Raw genomic sequence first — 24,162 nt, forward strand, 5'->3', positions numbered from 1 at the left:
TGCCTCCCACAGTTTGGTCAAACTCATGTTTGTAGCTTCGAGAACACTGTCCAACCATCTTGTCCTCTGTCGTCCCCTTCTTCTTGTGCCCTCCATCTTTCCCAACATCAGGGTCTTTTCCAGGGAGTCTTCTCTTCTCATGAGGTGGCCAAAGTATTGGAGCCTCAGCTTCACGATCTGTCCTTCCAGTGAGCACTCAGGGCTGATTTCCTTCAGAATGGATAGGTTTGATCTTCTTGCAGTTCATGGGACTCTCAGGAGTCTCCTCCAGCACCATAATTCAAAAGCATCAATTCTTCGGCGATCAGCCTTCTTTATGGTCCAGCTCTCACTTCCATACATCACTACTGGGAAAACCATAGCTTTAACTATACAGACCTTTGTTGGCAAGGTGATGGTCACTATCAACTTCCAAGTTCAATGGCGCTCCAGGAAATGCTTGTTTCTCGCCTAATCGTTCCGCCACCTTTAGATAAGTGTCATGGCTTTTGCAAGGAAACCTTGAATAATATACTTTGATCCGATCTCGTCTGCTTGATGCAACCTCTAGTTTAAGTGAAATTGAATTATATAGCAGATATTGCAACTGGGACCTTCTGCATACCAAGCAGGGAATCTACCATTGTGAAACCCTCCCTCTAACGCCAGCTTCTTGTCTCGTTCGTTCTCCTTTAGGTTGGTACATTCAGGACCCGGGAAAGGCTCCCCCCAGGCTGGGATGGATTTGTCCTTTGCTACCCGTACGGGTACGCGGCAAGGAATCGAAAGCCATCTCTTCAGGACGGAGACCGGCAGAGACCTCTCACTGTGGACGCGGAGCATAGTTCAGGGTTGTCACAACGCTGCGGAACTCTCAATGGAAATCACTACCGGTGAGCCAAAGCCATAGGGCCACAGTCGCTAACTATCCTTTGAAATAGGGGTAGGGAACCCACGGCTCCCCAGCAGCCATGACCCCTAGGTGGGAGAAGAGGGCACCATATTGCTTACCTCTGGTCTGTTTGCTGTCCAAAATGGTCAAGGGGTGCTGAAGGTCTGCTATATCCAGGAGTGAGCAAAATGAAGGGTTCTCTCACAATGTACAGTGGTACCTTGGGTTACAGACGCTTCAGGTTACAGACTCCGCTAACCCAGAAATAGTACCTCGGGTTAAGAACTTTGCTTCAGGATGAGAACAGAAATCGTGCTCCGGCAGCGCGGCGACAGCAGGAAGCCCCATTAGCTAAAGTGGTGCTTCAGGTTAAAAACAGTTTCAGGCTAAGAACGGACCTCCAGAATGAATTAAGTTCTTAACCCGAGGTATCACTGTATGCTGCTATTCGCACTCGGGAGGAGTGTGTTTTAAGAACCTTTTGCTCTTTTCATGCAGACCTGAATTACCGTATATAATCGAGGAGAACCCTCGAGTTCAGGAGTTCTGCTGTAAGCCACAGAGGCTGGGCTTATGGGGTAGGCTCCCAGACCACCAGTTGCCATAAGGAAGACTACGATACAATACAATAACCTTTATTCTCATTGTCCCATACAGAACAATGAAATTGAAAAAATCTACATCAAACATTCAAAAACCAACAAGCCTGCTATCCCAACTATCCCAGTCTGGTTAGCCCCCTAAAAACTCTCGATACCCCATAATTGAATACAATATACTCACATAGAAACTACCTTACACTGCGTTTAAAACCAAAATCGCATTTGAATAGAAACTGTTTCTCAGGTGGCTGGTCCTAGTCTTTATAACCCTGTACCTTCTTCCAGAAGGCAGAAGCTGAAAGAGATCATTTCCGGGGTGCGCACTATCCTGCGCTATCTCTGCAGCTTTCTTATGGCATCTGGAAGCATAGATTTGATCCAAGGTGGGAAGAGTGCACCCAACTATTCTCTCTGCAGTCTTTACAACCTTGGACAGTGTTGTCTTTTCCCTGACCGTGTGGTTCACAGACCAGGTGGTTCCTGGTTTGTGTCCCAGCTATTGTGAGCCAAGGCGCCTGTCACAGAAATCTTGCCTGGCTAGGACCGATTTGCAGGTTCAGAGAGCCTATTAACCCCCCATGCTTTTAATTATTACTATTATATACAGCTGCAGTCGGCATTACTTCCTGCCTTCCAGGTATCTTCTCGGCTCCTGCTGATGCTCAGCCACGTATGCAGAAATATTAGTGCTACGCTGTTTTCCCGCTTGCAGTTATCGGAGCCTGTTTTCAGTTGTCATGGAGCCAATTAGTTCCCTAACCCCAAGCTTCTCTGCAAGCTAGAACCAAAATATTCAAAAGCCTTCAAATAGGCTCGTGACTCCCCACCCATTAAGGTAAAGGTACCCCTGCCCGTACGGGCCAGTCGTGTCCGACTCTAGGGTTGTGTGCCCATCTCGCTTAAGAGGCCGGGGGCCAGCGCTGTCCGGAGACACTTCCTGGTCATGTGGCCAGCGTGACGAAGCTGCTCTGGCAAGCCGGCACCAGCGCAGCACACGGAAACGCCGTTTACCTTCCCACTAGAAAGCGGTACCTATTTATCTACTTGCACTTTTTAGGGGTGCTTTCAAACTGCTAGGTGGGCAGGAGCTGGGACCGCAGACGGGAGCTCGCCCCGCCGCGGGGATTCGAACCGCCGACCATGCGATCGGCAAGCCCTAGGCGCTGAGGATTTACCCACAGCGCCACCCATTAACTATTACCAACTTGTTTGTGTTTTCCCCTTCAGCTTGCACCTACAAAAGCCAGGAATGCCGTCTGACCATTCATTACGAACACGGATTCTCCCTCGCAGCTGAACCCCAAGATGGTGCCTTCCCCAAAACCATTTTACAGTTTCCTTACGAGAAGCTAAAAATGTCCTCGGATGATGGGATTCGGATGCTTTACTTAGACTTTGGAGGAAAGGAAGGAGAAATTGTAAGATTTTTATTTTTGTATTTTCCCTGCATTGCTGTGAATATAGGTTGTTGTCATTTGTAGCATATGCTCCTTCGATAAACGTTTTGTTACTGGGTGACAGTGATTGTGCAGCGCTGTGCTGCGAATTAGGTGCTTAAGAATTTGGAAAGTCTTTGAAAAAGCAGGTGTCATGTTACTAGATTCCTAGTAATCAGGAGACAGCTCCTTGCAGACCTGAGTAGATATGCAAGGCTATGTGTATGGTACAGGTTTTTTTAAAGATGAAGTTTCTGATCCTGGGCAACAGGGAACCAGACAGAGGGCCTTCTCGGTAGTGGCGCCCACCCTGTGGAACACCCTCCCTTCAGATGTAAAGGAAATAATCAGCTATCTTCTCTTTAAAAGACATCTGAAGGCAGCCCTGTTTAGGGAAGTTTTAAATATTTAATGCTGTACTGTTTTTAACATTTGATTGGGAGCCGCCCAGAGTGGCTGGGGAAACTCAGCCAGATGGGCGGGGTATAAATAATAAATTATTATTATTATTATTATTACACAAATTTTGCAGCAACAATATCTCCTGCTTGTGTAATATATACAAAAACAAATACAGATTTCACTTGATTGAAGTATTTATAGGCCTGCCGTATAGCAAAGTTATTTAAATCGCAAGTTTAATGTGTGTGCATTGCCATTGCACAGGGCCAGTGAACCACCTAGAAGGAGAAATGATGGGAGTTTGACTGTAAAGTTCCCATTATCTTTTCCTGGAAAGTGAATGGGGATGGCTCAGCTAAGGGAATCCAATTTCTAAGCACACACTCATTTTCAGCTTAGGACAATTCATCTCCTCTTTATCCGTAGTTAATGGACAAATGCTCCCACAAAGGGTAGGAGTCAAAGTCCTATTCCTTTACTTTGAAACCGGCTACTGGAGGTGCACCTAAGGTTAGCTTCTCCCCCACCACCTTGTTCCAACTACTGAAAGATCAGCAAAAACAAGTATCAGCTGCATAGTCAGGAGAGGGAAGAGCTACATTTGACATCTCCAGCCGTTGCTTTGCAGAATTGCTTTTTTACAGCCCTATGGACCACCTGTCTGATTTAGCCTGCTGCATAATCTACAACCACGTCACCTTCAAAGTGATGCTTTCATTCTAGTTTTGAGCTTACTGTAAGGATACTGATAACTTTTTTTTTTTTCATACGATCGAAAATAAAATTGTGGGTTGCATCGAAAGATCCCATTTCTGCTTACGGAACCATTCGTTTTGTTAGCAAGGCACCTTCGGCTGCAACCCAGATTTCCTTCTGTGTACATCCTTTACTGAGTCGACCCGCAGCTCATACTTCTTCTCTCTTCTGATTTCAGCAACTGGACCTTCACTCTTGTCCAAAGCCAATTGTGTTCATCATTCATTCATTCCTTTCGGCCAAGATTACAAGACTTGGGTTGGTAGCATAAGCACAGTCTGAAGGAAGAACGGAGGAGCTGCCTGCACAATCTAAATGGCAAGGGACATCTCGGCAACAGCAGAAGCTGCTAGGGATATATATATATAAATATTCTGCACAGGAGCAATGCCCACGTTTGGACCAGCTACAAAAACAGAGCACAGAAAGGAGGAAGAGTTGCCGAGACATTCAAGAGCAGGAGATTTGCTTCGACTAACACACTGCAGGGGAAACAAAACTGATTGCTTGTAAATAAAGGAAATAAATAAATAACTGAAGGAGTAAATAGCTTAATACTACAGCGTGGCATTTCCAGTATACATAACTGTGCCTGTAGCAGTGCTAAGAGAGCAGTGGTTTTCAAACTGGGCTCTGAGAAACTGTGGGATGCCTCAGTTAGAAAATCAGCCATGCGAGAACAGCTCCCCTGAAGTCTACCATTTTCCCTGGCGTCGCCCAGCCGCAGTGGAGCAACGGTCAACTTTGGGGTGCCCCTCTCTGTTTATGTAGCATGACAACTGCTCCCCACAGATGGGGCTGGCAGTCTTTGTGGACTGATAAAAGTGTGTCCCAAAACATCCCAGAAATCTGCAGCCCATTGTGGGTGAGGAGAATCGGTTGAACACAGATGTGGGCAGGAGTTCTGAGAGTATGCAGTTTGAAAACCACTGATGAGTGAAAATAAGGCCTAGGCAGATAGCAGAGCACAGCATTTTATCCACAGAAGATCTGGTGAAAAGTTGTCAAGGTCTTGTGCACCCGTGGACTTTGTCTCCGCTGAGCCATCTTTCCGTTTTCAGAAAACTCCACTTTCCTGCCATTAATGCACCAGCCAGAGTAGTTTGCTTGTCCGGACAAAGGTGGAAATGGTTTGGAAATATAGTTCTCTGTGAACATTGCACAAAAGGGCACTGTTCCCAGGTGGAGAGGTCAGACTGAGGCAGCATTGCCAAGCTGGAGGAAACCTCCAAAGTGTCCTTAAGTACTGTAGCTTAAGAGTTACAATGGCCACATGTGACATTCGGCTGTAGAAGCCGCTGTGCCCGTTCAGTTAATAAATCCAAGTTAACTTTCGTAAAATGGAGTTGCTCAGTTAACAGTAGTAACTTGTGGTGAGGGAAACAGTCTATATGAAATTATGTGATGCATTTCAAATCGTTTTACTCTAACAGCGAAGATCCTTCTGGGAGAATTTTAAGATGGGGAGGCTCATTTTGAATTGAGCTTCGGCTAAAGGTCCTTTAGTGGTGATGCTTTCCACTGATAGGCTTCCCATGAGCCAAGGCACAAGGGAAAGGTTCTTTAATTCCTTCCTTTACACAACAAACTTTGGCAACCTTTTATTGTGCCATTTCACTCCCATTTGCTGGCTTCTTGACCCAAGTATAGATCTGAACAGCTGCGGTGTTCAGCAGCACTCGGGAGCAACCAATTGCCATGGCAAAGTACCGTTTTATTGGGCTGGAGCAGACCCAGGGAAGTGGGTGGACTTAATTCAGTCATGACTTAACTTGTCCATTGATGTCAGTGGGTCTCCTCCGAGTATGACTTGGTTGGATACGACCCACAAAGAATCCTGCTTGAATGCAGTCTTCCAAATGCATCAACACTAAAACCCTATCTTGTACACACACACACAAAGAGGCAGAAAATGTGATCGGGAGACCCTGAGCTGGTGGCTTTCAGTATAACAATTATCCTTATTATTCAAGCTTCCTGGAACACTGCTCATTTTTTCGATGTTGATTCCTTCTGACAGACAAAAGGGAGCTCAGTTGTGTTTCATTTTAATTGTGTTCCCTGGAAGTGGGGCACGACAACTAAATCTCTTTTTAGAGTTATTTTTTTACACAGGGGAAAATACATTGTTTTATATACAGAAGATACCAAACGGGATCCGTATTACGGTGCAGATCTTAACCATGGCTAACGGAACAAATGTGGCTAAGCACATCATGCACTTAACTTCATCCAGAACTGAGCCTTAAGCCAGAGTTTCCTAACCAGGGTTTGAAGCTAATAATAAAACCCTGGTTATAGAGTATATGCTTGGCATTAAAAACAGCTATGCCTGGTGCTGGTGTAATTGTTAATGATGGTAAATGCAGGCATGGTGCAGGCAGAGGAGAGAAAGTACTGAAGCCCTTGAGAAGGGAGGGATATGATAATAGTGGTCTTCCATAAAGAGGTCTAACAACCCCTTTCTGTCAATGTAGTATTTCCCTGATCTAGGGCCCCATGTCCCACTCCAGTGCGCACTGAAGACTCTATGGGCTTCCATGTTTCACTTGAATGGACTTAGGAGTGGAATGCATCCAGGGTTAGGTCTCGTTCCTGCATTTAAAGCATAGGAACACCTTTGCAGGTAAGAGATCTCTGTAAGTGGAATAAGGGTGTCCATGTCAGTTGAAGGATGATAGAGGGATATGTGAGGCTGGGCTGATTTTTTTTCCTTTTGTGAAAAATAAAGGAACATGCAAATATACAGATGGAGAGCCATCAATCCATGCTCTTGCCAATGTCATGCAAAATACAAGTCCTTCGTTCGATACAACTGAAACTGCAAAGGGAGAGCGTTTATGGATTTGAATGACAGAAAATAACCCAGAATTACTGCGTATTGTAGGGAAAGTAAATGCATGTGTAAATTATACTGTCCCTAAACACTTTTTTTAAAAAAATCACTGGAATGTTATAGATATACCTGCATTGTAAATAATCAGAATTTATCTATTAGTTATCAATTAATAAGTAACACAGTATGTCATGTAATTTACGGTGCTCAGATTACAATATAAAGAATAAGCGAATAATTTGCAAAGAGAAAAAAAATGTTATATATTTATAGACAAATTAAATACAGATTTTGGATCGACTCGTATTTGGTTGGAGTTGATAGAACGAATTATACGGCGCTACTCAAGATTTGTAAGAATTTAGTTTAAAATATTTATATTTTAGAGGAAAAAATACTATATTTAATAAAAAATTCATTTACTGGAGTTTTTGTGGGGTTATAATTTATATGGGAAGAACAGAATGCTCAGAGAAAGCATTATAGTTACATTCAGTGACGCTAGCTTGATTAACCCCAATGGAATTTCTATAACTGAGTTTTGGCTTGATAGCAGCAATTATTCTAGCTAAGTCTCCATTTACAATTATCTCCCTTGAATCTTCTGAAACTGGTTGAAACTTATTGTGCACATATTTGCTTTGACTGAGGCATTCTGGTTCATCTCGGTTCATCTATGGGAGTCAACGATCAGGTCTAGAGGAAGAATATTCCTCCTGGTGGCCTTTTGGTTCAGGTTTTTTCAACAAAAGCCACTGTTCTTAACACTTAATTTGTTATCAAGCGCAAGAGGGTTTTGTCTATCTTGTAAAACTTTTATGGCTATTTGGTTAACCACAAGGAAGGTACTGACAGAGTTATGCGCCTAGTAAATCAGGCAAACAGGAAAAGAAGATAACACTGTCAACCACTTAGAAACCTGGCTTTTATTTTCTAAATAAAAAAGCTGTACAAGCCGCATATAAAAAAAAAGCATAGAAGATTTGATTGAGTTATTTATACAGTTTGAAATAATAAATGTGTGTGTGTATATATACACACACTGAGATATATACACATAAGGCTCAATTCAAAGCCATTTTTTAAATGTCAGAGATCTTTGAGGGTATTACACTGCAGGAATCACTGGTTTTAGGGACTTCCGCAACGTAACAAGGCACTCCCACGCTGTCCACTTAGTGCGCTGTGCTTGCTCAAAATTGCCATCCTGGAATAGCAATGGTTTTAGCACATGTCATTTCTCCTTGCTCTTGTCTAAAACCCATTCAATGACCTGTAAACACATCCCAAGAAATGCACTTAGAATTAAAAATGAACATAAAACAAAGCTTAAGAGGTGTAAAATGATGCAATACAGAAATGTTGAATCTAATTAATACTGGGGCGGTTCTTTATAATTCAAGGATCTTAAACACACACACACACACACACACACACACACACACACACACACACACACAAACACGATAGCCAACAACTATTACCAAACTCTGAATTCTCAAAAAAAAAAAGGCAGATATTCTGCTGGGCAAACAAACCATTTTACAGGTCACATTCCACAAATTAATACTAAGGGGACAATTTGGTCATCTTACAGACTCATCCAGCAGCCCAATGAAGCCACTATTTGAGGCAATTCAATCTAGATAACCCTGAGAACCACTTTGATAAGCCAAGCCAAGCCTCAGTACGATCTGTAATATTCTCCAGTACAGAAAACATAATCTGGACACGTAAGAGTGTCTCACCTGTTTAACATTGCTGGTTGCAGCTTTCTTCATTTCATCAAATAGTCCCCTAGATGTTTTCAGATCCTAAATAAGAACCATATTGCATCACAAGCGGAAAACTTAATGGATCGCAGTGTTAGATTTAAGGTTAGCAAGAAGGAATCGATGTATTAATATTCTGGAAAACAAAGCACTACAGTAACACCAAAATGCATAAACTTTAATGGATGACAGCTGGCCTGTAGTTCATAAAAGCTTATGCCATAATAAATGAGTTACTTTTTAAGGAGATACAAGCCTCTTTGATTTTTTTTACTGCAAAGAGACTAACACAGCTATCCCACTGGAAATGGCAACAAATGGTAGTAAAAGCTGTACTGAACATTTCCAAATTTTGATATTCCACAGCCAAACAAACCAGTAAAATTAAAAAATCCCAATACTCAGTGTTTTTATTTATTTTTACTCCCCTGGCTACTGAGTCCTCTTAGCATATTTTGGAGTCTTGTCTTTGCACTCCTATCATTTGTCCACATTGCTACTGAACCCAATTTGCTATTTCAACCCCCAGATTTTGCGTGTGAGCATTCCTGAAATCATTGTGCCAGGTGTGGGGTTGTGATGCTTAATCAAAATCACGTGGGTCACCTATGCAATGAAACGGTAGCATGGGCTAATGGGGCAGAGCGGGGCTGAGGACTGTTAAGAGCACAGGTGGAGGAAAATGGCACAGAGGATAGTATTCAACCAATGTGAATTTGATTGCAGCAAGTGCCCAGAAACCGCCACTTTAATAGAATGAAAAAGGACACCGAACAAGGCACTTTGGCTCATCCCTATCAGAAGTGCATAATACTCTTAATCTCAGGGTCCTTCCAACTCTACAATTCTATGTTTCTAAGTCAGTAAAAAGAAAGCCAGTTTGAGGGCAGAATACTGTACTTTTCTGTGTATACTTGGTTCTTTTCTTTAAAAATAATGCTTAAAAGTGGGGGTCGTCTTATACATGGATAGTCCAGAGGGTGGATGCTTGATTGGTTGCTGCTGTGGCTGTCAGCGGCTATTGGGCGTGTTATTGGTTGTTGCATCAATCAATGGCTGGTGTTGATAGGCTGACGCTGTGGCAATTGGGCGGGCGATTGGTAGATTCTGCTGGCGAGGGAAAGATGATGAGAGGCAGATTTTTGGATGCGTGTGGGTGAGCGATTTCTGGCATTCCTCCCTAAAAAAACCTCAACAACCCTGCGTAACCCCCCCCCCCCAAAATGGGGGCATCTTATACATGGAAAAGTACGGTATATCACACAGGCCACCCTTCCTTGTCAACATATCAAACCATAACACAATCACGCACTGTTCTGCGCATGCTGGAGAAAAGTACCTTTAGATAATACTTGGATATCTCAAACAGACGCTGGCTGCACGCCGCAAAGCATTTGTGATCTTCAACAATGCCGTGCTCCTTGAGGGTTTTCGCCACCACCTCCTTCAGCATCTTGAAGAAAAGCATTGGCAGTGTATTGCACTTCTGAGGCCACTTTCAAATCCACATTTTTTATCGGAGCAAAACCGTGCTACTAACGAAGGGGCCTGGGCCCCAGCATTTCTCAGCTCAGCCCTGCTATATAGTCAGTGCCTGCAGCATTTTCACAGGTAACACATCTAAGCGAAATTTAGGCTTACGATCCGCTCAGAAGGAAGCTGCAAAGATCAAAGCTGCCTGATGAATATAAACTGTACGTTGTATGTGGACACCTACACACATTTTGCTGCAATCGTATCTTTGCAGGCTTAGGTGCCAGACTAAAACATGATAGACGTCCCAGTGAAAGACGTAATTATGACGTGACCCCCCTCATGCTAGAGCAAGTAACAAAACTTGTTCCAATTCTTTTTTTATTTGAACAAGCAAACAGATCGCTTGTTTACCTACCTCACAGGAATATGAATAAAATATTCATATTGTCCTTTGAAGATGAAACACTAGCTGCTAGGCATTAAAAAAATAAAAAACCTATCACATACACACACAACATCCTTGTCTGGATTTTTATTTAGTTGTTGTTTTATCCTCCTTTAATATCTCCTCCCCCACTTTGACTAATTACTTAAGCTGACAGTTCCCTGTACTGAAACTATTCTCCATCTAGGGATAAAATGGATATTGTCTTCTGCTGCCTAAGTGCATAAACAAGCATTTCCCAGAGCTTAAGAAACCGTGCACTACTTCTGTAATATGAACTATTTATAATGCGGTGCTATTGCTCACCGCTCAGAACAAAACTAAAATACACATATCCTTGGGGCATGTGCAGAGTACGAGCGGAACCGAGTTTCTTGGCAACAGGAGCAGCATGGGAATTTGAAGAAGAGACTCAAAAGGCTGGCCAAAGAGGATGGCAAGTAATTTGTTAAATTTATGGCTCAAATCTTCGCCCTGCCTTATTCAATCTAGGGACAGCAAAAGCAAAGACAGAACTTCATTTTTAGCTATCCGGAAAAAGTTATTTACCCGTGTATGCTTCTGAGATCTCGATTCCCTTGTGGGCTTCGATGTTTCTGGCTTTCCCCCACACCTCTGGCTTGCTGAGCTGCTCTTTAGGGTGACTTTATGCATCCGACTGTGAGACTGTTTCACAGCTACTGAAGGCAGAGAGACTGAAAGCTCCTGGCATTGCCTTGTGACAACTCCTGAATGGCGACTCCCGCTGCTTCCGCTTGCCTGGGACAAGAGAGAATCTGTGCTTTCAGATTTCCGCAACCTAGAAAGAAGAGTGGAGGGAACCAAACAGATTTTAAGATTATTCTGTTCTGTGCGCAGCTCAATTTGTCATGAAAACACCTCAAATCGTGTCAGATGCCAGCAATTAGAAACTATCCATCTGAAACAGGAGAGAAAACATAACACATTTCTGCATCTGATCTTTCATCCAATCTGGCAGTGATTTATCTAAACAGAACCAGTTTTGTGGGGCGTGACCCTCACTCAGCATCTTGCATCACGCAGCCCTATGGAGCTTAAGCAAAAATGCCTTCGGGTCCCGTTTCAACATATTCAAAGCTAACGAAAGGTTATCGCACAGGAAAAATAAGGCAGGGAGGGAGGAATTAGCAAAAGAGGATTAGGATTATCTGAACATTATGCCACAGAAATCTCTTTGGAATGAAAAGAGAGCTGAATTTACACATACTCAAAATATCTCACTGTTGTTGTTTTTAAAAAGTGTAGCATATTACCACTAGCATAGCTGGGGTTGGGGGTGCACTGGGCAGCCACTTACCACTTGGGGTGGCAGCGCCTGCAGCACACCGAGCCTGACTGCCTGAGCAGCTAGCTACACTGCTTCATATTACCTCTTGTTGGGATGAAAGCTGTCCAGGTCCTTTGATCTGCGTTGTAACCTGGATGCCTCTGTTTGCAGCTCCCTTTGCAGAGATTCCCCATCGGGGACACTCCCGGGCTCTGACAAAACCGCAGGAGATGGCAGAGGGCTCAAGGCACAGGGCACGGGACAGGACTCCTTTGTGCAGGTGGTCTGCGTTTCGTAACGGATAAGGCGAGTCTGAAGTTCAGCAAACGCCACGTCCCTCTCTAAAGCTCTCCTGTTGTCCAGGCAGTATCTAAAGCAAACCATGAAAGCATTCAGAAGCCTGAGAGGAGCACAGCATAAGAACGGAGGTGTTTTCCTAATTAAGGGATAACTTAGTACCCCTTGTTTATGTTTCGGTATGAGAATGTCTCCCCTTATTTGAATCGCTAGTGAACCTCTGAAAAGGTCCTCCTGCAGTCTGCTATGATATGGGACAAAAACTGACCTCATGGATCAAACCGCCTTCCACCTTAGTTTCAGAGTACCACACTTCAACCCACAATTCGCTGGCATCAAAAAGAATAATATTTGTATATCCTATGCATGCTTACTCAGAAGTAGGTCCCACTAGGCTCAGTGGAGCTTACTTCCTAGTCAGTGGGTTTTGGATTCCAGCCTAAAAGAAGGCAGATGGTTTACAACTGTTCTCTTCCTCAGCATGTTTCCAGCAATGCTGTTATGGAATTGTTGTTTTGCTGTGTTATTATGAAATTGTCTTTGTAGCCTTTGTTTGAAATGCACCCCCGTTTTTTCATTGTAAGCTGCTTTGAGCATGGTGTGTGTGTGTGTGTGTGTGTGTGTGTGTGTGTATGTATGTGTGTGTAGCATACATATAAAATGCAGGAATGGATATTCCATCTATCAGATAATCCCCAGTTTGAACCTGTATCTGCCATGAATGAACTTGTCAAATGGCCTTAATGCAAGCCTCTGTCTCTTGGCCTCAGTCCTCCCCATCTGTAAAATGGGGGATAGTAATGACAAATCCTGAAGCTGAGGCTCCAAGACTTTGGCCACCTCATGAGAAGAGAAGACTCCCTGGAAAAGACCCTGATGTTGGGAAAGATGGAGGGCACAAGGAGAAGGGGACGGCAGAGGACGAGATGGTTGGACGGTGTTCTCGAAGCTACCAGCATGAGTTTGACCAAACTGCGGGAGGCAGTGGAAGACAGGAGTGCCTGGCGTGCTCTGGTCCATGGGGTCACGAAGAGTCGGACACGACTAAATGACTAAACTACAACGACTTGCCTTAACAGTGATGCTGCAAGGCTTACAAGTAGCTATTCATAAATGCTTCGCATGCACTATACAAAAGTATTATTAAGTATTATCCCTCAGAGGATTGTTTTAAAGACTCACTCAGATGAGGAGATGGAATGTGTGTGATGACAGCTATTGTGGAGTCCCATACCGAGGCGAGAGAAGGTCCTTCTACAAATATTTGCTGCTAACAGGCATGGATGAATCAATCAATCTCAGAGCACAAAGCAATCTCAGATATAGCAATCAATGGAGCACATCCACATATGGATTAGAAGAGTCCTGCTGGTTTAGGCAAGTGGCAAGCATTCTGAGTCCAAAAGTGACCGACCAGATACCTCCAAGAAGTGCACAAATAGGACCCAAGGGCAATAACCATTCTCTGATCATTTGTTCTCTCAACAATTTGGCCATTACGCCTAAAAGCATATACTTTCCACTTTAGCAGATAAGATGGGCGGGATTGGCTTGCCTGACAATTCAATCAACATGGAGGCACGTGGCTATTATAATTATCTGAGCACCAGTACATTGCGCTTCCACCAGACTGTCAGGACGAATCAAGTCATTTTCTGTTACCAAGATAATATTGTCATACATAGCCTGAAGTCTATTCCCTCCTCTAAAAAGAGAGTTTTTAATCAACGTAAGTAATGAATTCAATTTTGCCACTAGAAACAAGCTCATTATCTGATAAGACAAAAAAACTTATTGCTTATCCATTTCATGGTATTTTGAGTTGCCTTGTTTGTATTCTGAGTTAAGCTTTGCTGCCCATTCTACAGAGCTGACATATTAATTTATCCTGAGTAATGCTGTCACTTTGCTCACTCTTTTTATGGCAACATCTTCCTCTCCTTCTCTTCTCCCCCCCCCCCAATCCAGCTGTGTCTGATCATTCATGACAATGGAAAAAGGTGATGCAAATTGGTTTTGATCAGGCGCAGAACCGAAGAAACGTAAAAAAAACCCAAGAAATTCCAAACTGCTTTTTTTTTTTTTTTGTACACAGCCCCACTAAAATGTTTGGGTGCTAATAAGCATTCCACAATCTGCTGTTTGGCTCTCCCACCCCATACCAGCCACGCTGCACTTTGTACCTCTGGTTCTCGTTGCTAAATTGTCAATACTACTGCCATCATAGAACACTAAATAGTAAAATTAAATGGATTTCATAAAGTAATGGAAAAACAGCTGACATTACTTTCCAAAATATACACACACACACACACACACACACACACACACACACACACAGAGAGAGAGAGAGAGAGAGAGAGAGAGAATGCTGCAAGTCCCAGACACATAAAATAATAATAATAATAATAATAATAATAATAATAATAATAATTTATTATTTATATCCCGCCCATCTGGCTGGGTTTCCCCATCCACTCTGGGCAGCTCCCAACAGAATATTAAAAACACAATAAAACCAAACATTAAAAATTTCCCAAAACAGGGCTGCCTTCAGATGTCTTCTAAAAGTCAGGTAGTTGTTTATTTCCTTCACATCTTGGTGAGAGGGCGTTCCACAGGGCGGGCGCCACTACTGAGAAGGCCCTCTGTCTGGTTCCCTGTAGCCTCACTTCTCATAGTGAGGGAACTGCCAGAAGGTCCTCGCCGCTGGACCTCAGTGTCCGGCCTGAATGACGAGTGTGGAGACGCTCCTTCAGGTATACTGGGTGTAATCCAAAAGGATTACAAGCCCTATTGAACTCTGGAATGGATGCAGCGCCCTGGGATGAACATCCAAAAGCAAAACATTTGACCAGCAACAGTCAATGCAGCGACGCCCAGTTGTTGTTGACTATAGCTCCCACTGGGAATTGTAGTTCACAAAGCCTGGAGGGCACCAAGACTGACTACTCCTGAATTTGAGTTTAGGTCTCATCATGCAAATAAAATAGAGGAGGGCAAGTGACCACCTAATGCCATGGACTCTGCACAGCTACAGTGCTATGGAAGTCTATTTGGAATTATGGAGGATGAGGTTTGTTGCTTACCCCAAACTGCCTCTTTCATTTGTATTCAGCTACTGAAAAGAGCTTCTGTAAGAAACTAATACTGCTTCTCAGTATGCATGTTGCGCTTCCCAACCCTTCAAAGTGTTTAACGATCAATGACAACCACCAACTTAGTCCATGAAAGCTTGGGGAAAGTCCTTTGAAGTAGATACTAAACCGTCTGAAGCAGCCTGTTCTACTTAATTCTTCCTCTATTTCATACTTCAATAAGGCAGGCAATCATCACAACAGACCAACTTCTCCAGGACAAAGGGATTAAGGGCTAAACTTCACCCATTCATACTCGGACTTCTCGGGTAAGATGGGCATTTCGCAGGGAGAAGAGCAGAAATACCCTGGCTCTAATAAGATGTTCTTGGAATGTTCCACCGCTGCTACTATGCATTGGGCATTCTTGAGATTTACCTTCATCCTCACAGTGGAAACTAAAACAAGCACAGGGCACTGTGGGATTCCCAGAAAGGAATCCACTTTGGACATTCTTGTGCCATACTGGATACCTAGTGAGCAGTCTGATAAATTCAGATCATTTTCCACTAGTAAGTTAGAGCCATATTCTTCTCTCCCCCTCCCCCCCTCTAAATTTTTATTGGAATTTTATTTACAACATAACATAAACCCCCCACCCCCCCAATACACAAATCCACCCTCATTAAACGTGAACATAACATACAGTGAGCATAACATACAGTACAAACAACCAAATAAAAGACTTCCTTTATCCTGTATATGGTCTCCTTATTTACTTATTATAAACTGTTTCCTTTATGAATAATTATAAAAAAAATTCTAATTATAACTTAACTATCCACAAAGTCTCCTGCAAACATTAATCGAAACAAGTCCAGGTATATGTTTTAGGGCACTGTTTTGTGAAGTATTCTCTGCCTTTTCCCCATGCTTTTCGAAACTCTTGTCTAGTGTGATCTCTAATTGCCTGTTAATCTAGCCAGTTCAATATACTCTTAACAGTTTGAGTTAGAGCCATCTTCATGTCAAATAGACACTAGACTCTATGACACCCACTGTGATAAAACTATCCAAGAGCTTTCTCTATGGTCAACCTGCTACTTCTAAAGAAAATGGCGGTTGCTCCTCTGTTATCTGATAGGGGCCCCGTTTCCAAGCATGGAATGATCCAAAAACGCCAGAAGCCCAGGACAGCTGTGCTTCCCATTGCAGGATCCAGATGTAGCATAAATACACAGAAGCCTCTGTGAGTATGCAGAGCTGCTGTTAGAGAAGATGTGCGTGGAGCCTCAGCCCATCACTGGGCTCAATATCCTTTAATGTAGGCATCGCAGCATATATTCTCTGTTCCAAGGCTTCCTCCGCTGTCTACCTCCCATCCTGGCATAATAGAACCGCAGACTTAATTCATGGGCTGTCAGCAATTTTCCTTATTGCTTTGATTTGAAAGTGAAAAGTTACTGTCATAACATCTTAAGCACCCATTACCATAAAAACCTATAACTATTCAAATCAAAGGCGTAACGCTTTCATTCCAGACAATTAATTATTGCAAGATGCTAGCAAATTCAAATGATGCTTCCCCTCGCATAATAAGACCAAATGTGAAGTGTGTGTGTGTGTGTGTGTGTGTGTGTACATTGGATATACACTGAGTAAGAGGACCGAGTTCACATCACTCACTTATAAAGGAACTTACTCAAGGCCGTGATAATGGCAGCCAGCAGCCTTTTCAAAGGGCAAGCTTCTGAGTTTTCGAGGAGTCAGCTCTGGCGTCAGAAGGAAAGTATTTTCACTGAACAGGGTGGGGAGGGAGAAAGAATTGATGTTAATTTGCAGCTATGGCTTATTTATAGAACGGAGGATAACTTTTTTTACAGGAAGAACAGCAACTGTCTGCCACATTGGCACCATATTATTAAAATTACTCTGGCACAGTTAAACCTCAATTCATAGTATGCAACAGGGATGGGGAACCTACTGCCCATGGTCCAATCTTGGCCCGTGAGGCCGTTTTCCCCAAACCATACCCACCTTTCAACCGGCGGGTGTCACTTATGCTGTCAGCTAGCGGGCGGGAAGGTGGGGTTCAATTCTGCATTGGTCCTGGGTGCCTGGCTCACAGCAGGCAACAGGCATGCGCAGCTAAAGTAGGAGGAGTTAACACCCAATTGACAGCTGACAAACCAGGGTTTAATCCTGCTCAGTTTAGCTGTGCGCACCTGTTCCCAGCAGAAAATAACAACAACAATAATAATAATTTATTATTTATACCCCACCCATCTGGCTGAGTTACCCCAGCCACTCTGGGCGGCTCCCAATCAAATGTTAAAAACAGTACAGCATTAAATATTAAAAGCTTCCCTAAACAGGCATGCGCAGCCAAACAAAGAAAGAAACGCCCTTTCTGCCAGGTGGGCAGCCCCACCCACCCGTCAAACTTGCACCCCCCCCCCCAAAACCCAATCCTGATAAGGAAATGGTCTATGGAGCTGAAAAGATTCCTCACCCCTGTCCTGTTAATTGATTTTGCAGGTGTGGTGCACACCTTCAGCGGCGGAGAAATTACGATTAGGCACCTGAAGGAGGTATTAGAAAAAACATCTCACATAGATTCCAAAAGGCAATCCCAACCTTCAGGATTACCATCTTAAAGAATGAACTATTTAACAAGGCCTTACCTTTTTTGAACGTGTAAAGGCTGCAGATCACCAATGGGCAGGCCTTCTGGGGTGAAATACTTCAGCAGCTCTTTGGCATCAAGTGATATCGCAGGGCCCTTTTGGCCTTCTTTACGGGCAAGTAATTCCGAAACCCTGGCGAGGGAAACAAAACAGATGAATAAAAATCAGTAACTACACCGACAGCTGATGTTGACTAGGTAGTGCGGTTTACAAAAAAACTGCCAACATTTAAGCCATGTTAATGTTACCTCGCTTTTTGTTTAATTTTTTCAGTGCTTTCCAAGTTCTGCAGGACGTTTCTTTCTGGCCACTGCAAAGGATTTGAATCTTTCAACTCTAAATGTGAGGGGAGGGGGGAGGAGGAATAAAGTCAAAACAATACCATAACTCACTGAAAAATCTAGATGTAGCAGAGAATCTACCAGCTTCCCATTATACCTCATGGGAGTCCTGTATAACTCAAAAGTTTGCATTTTTCTAAGCTTTTTGTACAGATTCTGCAACGCCTGTGGCAACTACTGCCTACACCATTATAATGAATCCTATTAGCTCTGACTGTACTTTGCAGCATCAACAAAAGCAAACAGCTGGAATGATCAACGAAGAGCGTTAGAACATAGCAAGATCAGAAAAGCATCTTAAAATATTAACTTTTGTCTAAAACATGTGCTGTGCATTTCACTTTATGCATTTTGTACAGTGGTACCTCGGTACAGTGGTACCTGCCAACCTAGCAGTTCGAAAGCACGTCAAAGTGCAAGTAGATAAATAGGTACCACTCCGGCGGGAAGGTAAACGGCATTTCCGTGCGCTGCTCTGGTTTGCCAGAAGCAGCTTAGTCATGCTGGCCACATGACCCGGAAGCTGTACGCCGGCTCCCTCGTCCAATAAAGCGAGATGAGCGCCGCAACCCCAGAGTTGGCCACGACTGGAACTAATGGTTAGGGGTCCCTTTACCTTTACCTCGGGTTACAGACGCTTCAGGTTACAGACGCTTCAGGTTACAGACTCCGCTAATCCAGAAACAGTACCTCGGGTTAAGGACTTTGCTTCAGGATGAGAACAGAAATCGCACGGCGGCAGCGGGAGGCCTCATTAGCTAAAGTGGTGCTTCAGGTTAAGAACAGTTTCAGGTTAAGAACAGACCTCCGGAACGAATTAAGTTCTTAATTGAATGTCGATCTTAAGCTCTGCTCAACTCATTGGAATAATGGGATTCAAACAAACAAAGAAATCAACCAAACACCACTTTTTTGGTAACTCATTAAAAAGGCACACTTTTTTTTTTAATGACTGGTCTGGAAGATTTGCATTGCACCTCTTTCTTGGAATTAAGCTGCTTGTTTTTCCCCATTCCCTGTGTTTGTGTACTGTGTGTGCCCCATGAGTGTGTGCACATGCTGGCGCACAGCCCTCAAGAAAGGCAGTGAACCCTCAATGTGGCCTTCAAGGCGAGAGAAGTCAGCCACTGCATCCTATATCTCTGCGTTTCTAGTGCCAGATTAAGGCACACTTATTCTCCCAGGCTGTTGGAGGAATCTGATTTGATTGGTTAAGGCCTGCTGCTTTAATTCTGCTGGCATTGTACCACGGTGTTGATGGCCATTCCCTTTAACATTTTTGGTAGTTGCTATAGTGGTCGTTTTAACTCTGTAATCCGTGTTTTATTGCTTTTAGGCTGTTTGACATGACACAATTGTAAACCACGCTAAGAGCTTGATTTGAAGGAGTGTGGTTTAAAATTGGATGAATAATAATATTTAAAAGCCAAGATACAAACAAACTTCTTTTACTCGCTTCACTCCAGCCAAGCAAAGAAAGCAGCCGTTTATTGCAGCTTCCTGTTACATCTGAAGAGGGAAAATATGATTAGTGGCTTTTAAACAAGCCAGGATATTAAATCAGCTTAAAAAATGTTTTTTGAAGTCAGCTTTAAATCATGTCTTCATATTCTGACTTGGTTAGTTCTCCAGTTTTTGCTGCTTTCTAGCTTGCTTCCCTGCTCTCGCCAAGGGAGGAGCACGCTCACTGATGTTCTTAAAGGAAAGAATGTCATGATTGATAGGTACAGTCGTACCTTGGTTTTCGGACAGCTTAGTTCTCAAACGTTTTGGCTCCCGCAAACCCGGGAGTGAGTGTTCCAGTTTGTGAACGTTCTTTAGGAACCTGAATGTCCGAAGGGGCTTCCACAGCTTCCCCTGCAGGAGCTTCCTGTAGCTAATCAGAAGCCACACTTTGGTTTCTGAACATTTTGGAAGCCGAACGGACTTCCGTTTGACTTCCAAAGTACGACTGTACACATATTGAGGATGATGATTTATTACCTGCTCTTCACCTTAAGGTCCCAGGGTGGGTTGCAACATTGAAACACAATACAGTGGTACCCCGGGTTAAGTAAATTTGTTCCGGAGGTCTGTTCTTAACCTGAAACTGTTCTTAACCTGAAGCACCACTTTAGCTAATGGGGCCTCCTGGTGCCGCTGGAGCACAATTTCTGTTCTCATCCTGAAGCAAAGTTCTTAACCTGAGGTAATATTTCTGGGTTAGCGGAGTCTGTAACCTGAAGCGTATGTAACCTGAGGTACCACTGTATATCCGTATTTTACCAACAGTACTGATTTGTTCCATGTTTTTAATCCTTAAAATGTTGAAAGCTTACCCAGTATGTGATGAATACACCTTCTGCTCCCATTTGTTGCCGGAAAAAGCAACAAATAACCTGTAACCTGAAGCATATGTAACCTGAAGCGTATGTAACCCGAGGTACCACTGTATTAAAAACAGCTTAAAACAACTGACAATCACAGAAATCAGGCGGGTCCTAAAATATACACCTCAAGTATCAAAAGCCAGCATATCCCCAAGTGATAATAACCAAATTATGCCTACCACAAGCTGTAACCTGGACTTTGGCTTTGACAGGTGCTACAGGACGATTTAGCTGGCTGGTGCTCCACAACTCTAAATAATGTTCTCTGGTACCTGTCAGCAAGGTTTTCAGTTCGTCGCTTGAAACCACCGGGAGCTGTCTGGCAGATTCCTGCCTTTCTGCAATGGAGAACACAAAAACTCAGCATTTCTTCTTCTTTGGTTACTGACATGGTACTCTCAACGGGAGGTATATAGTGATGTTAATCAATAACAATTTACTGAAGTAACAACATCACCTCTGACCGAATGTTGCTGTCAAGAAAAGAAAGAAAAGCAATCTGGAGGCAAATGTGAATCACCTTTACAAAAAGCTACCTAGGAAAAAATATGCATTTGTTCCAGTAATCTCTTCTCATTTGCAACCAATAACAACAATAAATGTTTGTCGTTTCTAGCAGACAATTAATAATGCACTTTTCTCCAAGGTATTCTTTTAATTAAATAAAGTCTTCATGATTCACTGAACTAGATTAAGACAAGCAGTGATTCCGGTGCAGCATGGAAATCAGAAGGAACCAGTCAAGAACAAATTGTCAAGCAATATGGATAGAATTCCCATCTCTCGGTTGTCACAAACCTCAACAGTGTAATCTACATAATATGCAAACCTTTCACTAATTCAGCAAAGGAGGCATATTAATTCATGAATTTTGTGTATACTTCCAACAGTCGCCACAGGAAGTTTGGGAAGGAGTAGTGGGAAGTGTTGTTGTTTTTTAACCCAGCCATTTGCTAATGCCTAGCTATTTGCTCTGGGACGCAGGTGGTGCTGTGGCTTAAACCACAGAGCCTAGGACTTGCCAATCAGAAGGTCGGCGGTTCGAATCCCCGCGACGGGGTGAGCTCCCGTTGCTCGGTCCCTGCTCCTGCCAACCTAGCAGTTCAAAAGACGTCAAAGTGCAAGTAGATAAATAGGTACCACTCCGGCGGGAAGGTAAACGGCGTTTCCATGCGCTGCTCTGGTTCGCCAGAAGCGGCTTAGTCATGCTGGCCACATGACCCGGAAGCTGTACACCGGCTCCCTCGGCCAATAAAGTGAGATGAGCGCCGCAACCCCAGAGTCGGCCACGACTGGACCTAACGGTCAGGGGTCCCTTTACCTTTACCTATTTGCTCTATCAATTCACCAAAGCATGCAGGAAACATAGCTGGCGGCCATATTCTCCCCCTGCTTCTGCTGCTCCTGTAGTTGAAGGCTATGGGGCTGCTCCCCACATATGCTTAAAAAAGAGGTTGCAGGGGGTGCTCCTTTCTCCAAGGCCTCACCTGGAGCTTTTGTCAAATGGGTAGCAAAAACAAAATATCCTCCCTTAGCGCTTAGCTTGTTGTTCAGAAGAAAATGGAAGGTGCTTGGAGTCAGCCGAAGTAAGATTCAGGCAGCATTTTTTATTTATTTGGAAATACCCACATTGATCTTAGTGGGGTTTCATTGGAGCACACTCCCAAGCAAGCCTGTATAGGATTGCAGCCTTAAAGCCAATCTTAACAAGGTTCACACAGATTGAGAAGAAAGCCAATGGTCCCAATGGGCTTGAATTTCAAGTGCAGCTGTACAGAGGCATTTATTTCCTTGACTGGAATCAATCCATGAGGTAGGGAGAAGAATGGCAGCTCTGCTTCTCCTAGTGTCCCCCCTCCCAGGAGCTGGGTAACAATCTGAAGTGAGCCTGTTCTGATCATTTACACTCCTCTCACTGTGTAGAGGACTGGGTTCATGACTAGCCCTGTTTTCTATTTGCTGCTTGCTAAATGTTTTTATTTAATCTTCATATTACGTTAGCTCCAGTAAGGAAGTGATTGTTTCAACAATATACAACAAACCACTTATCCTGGTGTTCCTACAGACTACTTGTGCCCTCTTGAAACAACAAATTCTCTACTGGGTATTTGGTTTTCGTTTTAAACTTTCATCGCACCCTCCGATTTATCTATCTGCTCTGCATGCAGGCAAAGACTCCCCTGTCCTCAAAAAAACAAAACAGAATATGTGATTTGAAGTAATTCGGGGGTGACGGGACCCATTATCCGAAGCCTGGTTTGAGTTACCTGATGTGCACTTGTAATTTTTCTTAATGACAACGCTTTTAAACAATATTTGAACTTACGAGCTTCTCCAGGGCTTATAAATGTAAATAGTGTCAAATTAAACTCCAAATTAAGATAAATGTGGTTTATATCAGTTCTCTCTGTTACTCACTCCGGCAGTGATTCAAAGCCAATGCTTGGGCACGAGCCAATTTCTTCTCTCTCTGTAAAATCTGTTCTCCGCAGAAATGTGGGAGAGATCTGATGAATTCTTCAAACAAACCTGTGTTGATAGGGAAGGCCAGGGAGAGGTGAGAGGTGTTCTTAAAAAATGCTGATCAAATTAGAATCTTAGAATCACATGAGAATCATAGAATTGTAGAGCTGGAAGGGACACGAAGTGTCATCTAGTCCAACCCCCTGCAATGCAGGAATCACACCTAAAGCATCTTGGGCAGATAACCACCAAAACTTTGCTATAAAAACCTCCAAGGAAGAAGAGTTCACAAACTCCCGAGGGAGTCCATTCCACTGTCAAACAGCTCTGACTGTCAGAAAGTTCTTCCTGATGTTGAGCCAGATTCTCTTTTCTTGCAACTTATTGATTGGTATGGGTCCTAGCCCCCAGAGCAGGAGAAAACAAGCTTGTTCCATATTCCATGTAGTAGCCCTTGAGATATTTGAAGATAGCTATTATATCCCCTCCCAGTCTCCTCTTTACCAGGCTAAGAATTACAGTGGTACCACGGGTTACAGGTGATTCAGGTTACAGACTCTGCTAACCCAGAAATAGTACCTCAGGTTGGGAACTTTGCTTCAGGATGAGAACAGAAATCACGCGGTGGCGGTGCAGTGGCGGCGGGAGGCCCCATTAGCTAAAGTGGTACCTCAGGTTAAGAACAGTTTCACGTTAAGAACAGACCTCTGGAACAAATTAAGTTCGTAACCAGAGGTACCACTGTAGTAGTATTGAAATAGTCCCTCTTAAGCTCTAAAGGATTACCAAAGTGCTGGTTTGGCATTATGCGAATACAGTGGTACCTCAGGTTACAAACGCTTCAAGGTTACAGACTCCGCTAACCCGGAAGTAGTACCTCACCCCGAGGTACTACTTTCCGAGCAAGAACTTTGCTTCAGGATGAGAACAGAAATCGTACGGCAGCGGGAGGCCCCATTAGCTAAAGTGGTGCTTTAGGTTAAGAACAGTTTCAGGTTAAGAATGGACCTCCAGAACGAATTAAGTTCTTAACCCAAGGTACCA

At 43.4% G+C, this 24,162-nt stretch overlaps 2 protein-coding genes across 3 annotated transcripts in view; one reads left to right on the forward strand and one right to left on the reverse strand.

The window, feature by feature from the left end:
- The window catches only part of SNTB1 (syntrophin beta 1), a 108,744-nt gene extending 104,143 nt beyond the window's left edge, over positions 1-4,601 (forward strand). The window contains exons 5-7 of the mRNA XM_077932750.1: positions 676-872; positions 2,701-2,891; positions 4,246-4,601. Of these exons, the coding sequence (XP_077788876.1) occupies positions 676-872; positions 2,701-2,891; positions 4,246-4,338 (481 nt within the window). The 3' untranslated portion in view covers positions 4,339-4,601. The remainder of the gene's footprint in view (positions 1-675; positions 873-2,700; positions 2,892-4,245) is intronic.
- Positions 4,602-7,811: 3,210 nt separating this feature from the next.
- Positions 7,812-24,162, reverse strand: part of MTBP (MDM2 binding protein) — a 29,824-nt gene continuing 13,473 nt past the window's right edge. For both annotated transcript variants that reach the window (XM_028736223.2, XM_077932749.1), the window contains exons 13-22: positions 23,074-23,184; positions 20,835-20,993; positions 18,194-18,281; positions 17,943-18,077; positions 16,961-17,056; positions 11,988-12,254; positions 11,146-11,395; positions 10,015-10,128; positions 8,652-8,717; positions 7,812-8,176 (exon numbers count right to left, since the gene is read on the reverse strand). In XM_028736223.2, the coding sequence (XP_028592056.2) occupies positions 8,138-8,176; positions 8,652-8,717; positions 10,015-10,128; positions 11,146-11,395; positions 11,988-12,254; positions 16,961-17,056; positions 17,943-18,077; positions 18,194-18,281; positions 20,835-20,993; positions 23,074-23,184 (1,325 nt within the window). In that variant the 3' untranslated portion in view covers positions 7,812-8,137. The remainder of the gene's footprint in view (positions 8,177-8,651; positions 8,718-10,014; positions 10,129-11,145; positions 11,396-11,987; positions 12,255-16,960; positions 17,057-17,942; positions 18,078-18,193; positions 18,282-20,834; positions 20,994-23,073; positions 23,185-24,162) is intronic.

Source organism: Podarcis muralis, chromosome 8 (genome assembly GCF_964188315.1).
Source record: "Podarcis muralis chromosome 8, rPodMur119.hap1.1, whole genome shotgun sequence".
Classification (NCBI taxonomy): Eukaryota; Metazoa; Chordata; class Lepidosauria; order Squamata; family Lacertidae; genus Podarcis; species Podarcis muralis.